Source organism: Nicotiana tomentosiformis, chromosome 1 (assembly GCF_000390325.3).
Source record: "Nicotiana tomentosiformis chromosome 1, ASM39032v3, whole genome shotgun sequence".
Lineage (NCBI taxonomy): Eukaryota > Viridiplantae > Streptophyta > Magnoliopsida > Solanales > Solanaceae > Nicotiana > Nicotiana tomentosiformis.
This window is the reverse complement of record NC_090812.1, coordinates 107,796,259-107,800,641: the sequence shown is the minus strand read 5'-3', so window position 1 is coordinate 107,800,641 and position 4,383 is coordinate 107,796,259. Positions and strand designations below refer to the sequence as shown.

The window sequence follows — 4,383 nt, the reverse complement described above, 5'->3', positions numbered from 1 at the left end:
AGTGATATACTTTTTAAAATAAATAAACTCCACTTACAAACATGTATTTAATAGAAAACCGAGGCAACCTCTACTAGTTCTCTTCTCTTTATTCTTCCAGATTTGGTGCTATCAATCTACTTAAATTGGTGAACTCTTCCAGATTTGGTGCTATCAATCTGCTTAAATTGGTGAAATAATTAATATATTATAAAGTACTTAAATAGTGTTTCTGTTTTGTCATTGTTTGATAGATAGGAAGCATGAATTCCTTTAGAACTGATCGTATATGGATGTATAATAGACTAGTGCCTAGTCGAAAAGGAGTCACTACTGAGTTCCTAGAGGGTGTGCAGGGATTTGTAGAATTTGCATTAATACAACATGACTTTCGTTTCTAATGGGAGTATAAGGTATCCATGTTCAAGATGTAGAAACATTAGTGGGTTTCTTGAACCTCATGATGTTAGAGCACATCTGTACAAGTATGGTTTCATGCCTAACTATTATCAATGGGAATCACATGGAGAGTCTTTTATATCAATTTCTAGACCTCAACCTAGTAGGAATACAGAAAAAGAAATAGGTCCTGAGATAACAACAGAAAATTCGTATCGCACTATGGTATTGGATGCAATTGGTCATAGTTTCAACTTTGAAAGTGATGGATTTAATTTGGATGGTGAAGAAGAACAGCCTCCTAATCGAAATGCTCAAGAATTTTTTGATATGCTAAAAGCTTCAGAAGAGCCATTGTTTGATGGATGTGTTAATCATTCTACGTTGTCAGCGGTCTGCAGGCTACTGAACATTAAGTCCGAGTTTAACATGAGTGACAATTGCTATAACCAAATTTTGCTATTTCTGAAGGAGCTCTTACCTGAAGATGCTAAGTTACCTAACGATTACTACAGGACTAAACAAATGGTTGCAAAACTTGAGCTAGGATATGAAAAGATAGATGTATGCAAGACAGATTGTATCCTATATTACAAGGGTAATAAAGATAAAGTGAATTGTCCAAAGTGTGGACAACCACGTTATAAGCCTAAGAGAGGAGGCAATGGAAGGCAAAAAGATGTTGCATATAAAGTACTACGTTATTTTCCTATAACTCCGAGATTACAGAGGTTATATATGTCAACAAAGACTGCTAAAAATATGATATGGCATTGGAAATCTCGTCGAGAACCTGGGGGAATGAGTCATCCAAGTGATGGAGAGGCATGGAAAAAGTTTGACCAGTGCCATTCTGGCTTTGCAGCTGAGCCTCGAAATATTAGGCTTGGACTTGCAGCTGATGGGTTTAGTCCATATGGGCAGATGGCCCATCCTTATTCTTGTTGGCCAGTAATCATTACACCATACAATCTTCCACCTGAAATGTGTATGAGTAGCCCGTACATGTTCTTAAGTCTTCTCATTCCTGGTCCAAAAGGTCCCGGAAAGAATATAGACTTATACTTACAACCTCTTATTGATGAATTGAAGTAATTATGGGTTGATGGGGTTGAGACTTATGACTTTATAAAAAACAAAATTTTCAAATGCGAGCTGCACTTATGTGGACTCTCAATGACTTCCCAGCTTATGGAATGTTGTTTGGTTGGAGCACCCATGGTCATTTGGCATGCCCTTGTTGTATGGGAAAAAGTAAGGCGTTTCACTTAAAGGATGGAAGAAAAGCTTTATTTTTTGGTTGTCATCGTCAATTTTTGCCAATAGGTCATTCATTTCGTAGGGATAAAAAATCATTTTTAAAAGGAAGAGTTGAGCACTCTGCTCCTTCTCCTAGGTTGTCTAGTGAAGAAGTTTGGAACAAAGTGCGTGACTTACCAAATATTTTCGATGATCGCGCCTCCGATAAGTTGCCAGGATTTGGGGATCAACATAACTGGACAAAACAAAGTATTTTTTGGGAATTTCCATATTGGCGCACGAATATTATTCGGCATAATCTCGATGTGATGCATATCGAGAAAAATATGTTTGATAATATATTCAACACAGTAATGGATGTAAAGGATAAAACGAAGGATAATTTAAAAGCTAGAATGGATGTGCAGACTTTTTGCAATCGTCCCGAGCTTGAATTGACGGAGCATCAAGGGAAAATTTTAAAGCCAAAGGCAGCATATTCATTGGCAAAAGAACAAAGAAAGTTGGTATGTGAATGGGTGAAAAGCTTAAGGTTTCCAGATGGTTATACTTCCAATTTGTCTAGATGTGTAGACATGGAAGATTATAAATTATCAAGGATGAAGAGCCACGATTGTCATGTATTTCTAGAAAGGTTGCTACCAATTGCATTTCGAGATTTTTTGCCAGAGCCAATTTGGAATGCCTTAACAGAGATTAGCTTATTTTTTAAATGTTTATGTACAACTGTTTTAAAAGTAGAAGATTTACAGAAGCTTCAAGAAAGCATAAAGATAACAATTTGCAAGATAGAGAAAATATTTCCTCCTGGTTTCTTTGATCCCATGGAACATTTGCCGATTCATTTAGCATATGAAGCAATAGTCGGTGGTCCAGTTCAGTTTTGGTGGATGTATCCTTTTGAGCGGTAAGAGTCTCACACTTACAAAAAGAAGGCAAAAAATAGAGCTCGTGTCGAGGGATCAATATGTGAAGCTTATATCATTCAAGAAATTTCAACATTCAGTTCCCATTATTTCCAGCCTAACGTGCAAACTAGGCTTAATAAAGTTACTCGAAATGATGATGGAGATGAAGTTGATGCACTTGATGGTTGTTTGTCCATCGTTTTGCATCCAGGATGTTTGAGTGGGGTGAAAGAAGGTCGATATTTGACCGATGATGAGTGGGATGCGGCACGGTTGTATGTTTTGTTAAATTGTGAGGAGGTTCAATAATTCGTCCTGTAAGTTGATATTTTTGACCAATATAGTGCATATATATTACATGAATGAGCTAACTTAACTATAATTTTATTGCTTTTGTAGTATCTTTGAAGATGAATTGAAAAGGAATTTTGAAAATATTAGCCTCAAGCAAATTGATAAAGAGACAAATAGTAGATTTGCCAAGTGGTTTGAAATTTATGTGAGTAAATAACAATTGAATAAAAGAATTGTAGTCTTTATTTGTCTTGACTTAAAATTTATATTTAACTAAACATACTATTGGTCTATTTGTTTTATTAATAGGCTCTTAATCCGGCTAATAACATAACTGATGAGCGGTTGAAAGACTTAGCTTCTGGTCCTTATAAGTGGATTGAAACATGGCCGCAGTATTTCACGAATGGCTATAAGTTCGACACTCTAACATATGGCTCTAACAAATCAACTATGAATAGTGGTGTGTGCATCAAAGGAAAAAGTTAGAGTGACTATGAAAGTGACTACTATGGATTACTCGTTGATGTGATACAACTAGAGTATTCTAATCCGACAAAGAAAAGAATTACTCTTGTGTTATTCAAATGTGATTGGTTTGATCTAACGTTGGGTCGAGGACTGAAGGTCCATAATCATTATGGTCTAATCGATATCAATCATAAAAAAAGTTTCTTGAGCTATGCCTATGAACCTTTTGTGTTGGCTGAACAAGCACAACAAGTATATTTTGCAGAATATCCCAGTAAAAGAAAAGATAGAGTTGATTGGTGGGCAGTGTGCAAAATAAAAGCTAGAAGCCGTATTGATTCTCCAAATATCCTGTACCAAGAAGATGAGGATTTATCCACAGTACTTCCAAATGTCATTGATGATCTTGATTGCTTACGCCATGAAAATGGTGAACTGGAAGTACATGACATTGAAAAAGAGACGGCTGAAACTGAAAGAACATATGATATTGATGCTATTGAAAATGATGAAGAGATAGAAGAATCTGATTATGAATCTGATGAAGATGAAGATGAAGAAGATGAACAAAGTGAATGAAATTTGAGCAAAATTATGGTGAAAATGATGATATTGAATGATAATAAGATTATTGGTATAGCAAATGGCTTTTTACTGCAACTTTTTTGTCTGTTTTCTTTTATTGTTATTGCTGGTATAGCAGATGATTTTTTACTGCAATAATTTCTGCACATACCTTTTCTTTGTGAGCTTTGCTGCTTTTCATGCTTAATTTTTGTTTTGTTTGTCCATGACCTCAAGGTTGCATTTCAATACTATACAACTTAATTTTTTGATGGTTGCTTTCTGAAATAGCTTGGACTATTACTGTTGAATAATCATATCAGCAGATATATAATTACAAATGAACTCCTGGCCATCAATATATAATGAATTATGGACCCATAGCAACTATAATGACCTCTCAATTTATGTTAGTTCATTATCCCAATAAATGGTGGTGTTAATAGCTACATGTTCTAGTAATGTCTGAATAAGAAATGTTTCTGCAACTCTGTGCCGAAGTATTGAG

General features: G+C 35.3%; 2 protein-coding genes across 2 annotated transcripts; both read left to right on the top strand.

Moving 5' to 3' along the window:
* The first annotated feature begins 363 nt into the window (after positions 1 to 363).
* LOC138908417 (uncharacterized) lies at positions 364 to 1,473 on the top strand. Its single transcript, XM_070199084.1, has one exon. The coding sequence runs from the start codon at positions 364 to 366 to the stop codon at positions 1,471 to 1,473; it is 1,110 nt and encodes a 369-aa protein (XP_070055185.1).
* A 53-nt stretch (positions 1,474 to 1,526) lies between these two features.
* LOC138908412 (uncharacterized) lies at positions 1,527 to 3,890 on the top strand. The gene is made up of 5 exons (XM_070199078.1): positions 1,527 to 2,545; positions 2,645 to 2,821; positions 2,946 to 3,045; positions 3,150 to 3,303; positions 3,382 to 3,890. Exons 1-5 carry the CDS (start codon positions 1,527 to 1,529, stop codon positions 3,888 to 3,890), a joined length of 1,959 nt encoding a protein of 652 aa, XP_070055179.1.
* The last annotated feature ends 493 nt before the right edge of the window (positions 3,891 to 4,383 follow it).

Coding starts and splice junctions, on each gene's coding strand:
- LOC138908417 (XM_070199084.1), top strand. CDS start 364: ATGACTTTCGTTTCTAATGGGAGTATAAGGTATCCATGTTCAAGATGT.
- LOC138908412 (XM_070199078.1), top strand. CDS start 1,527: ATGCGAGCTGCACTTATGTGGACTCTCAATGACTTCCCAGCTTATGGA. Junction 2,546..2,644: donor TGGATGTATCCTTTTGAGCG/GTAAGAGTCTCA, acceptor TTCAACATTCAG/TTCCCATTATTTCCAGCCTA. Junction 2,822..2,945: donor GAGTGGGATGCGGCACGGTT/GTATGTTTTGTT, acceptor TTGCTTTTGTAG/TATCTTTGAAGATGAATTGA.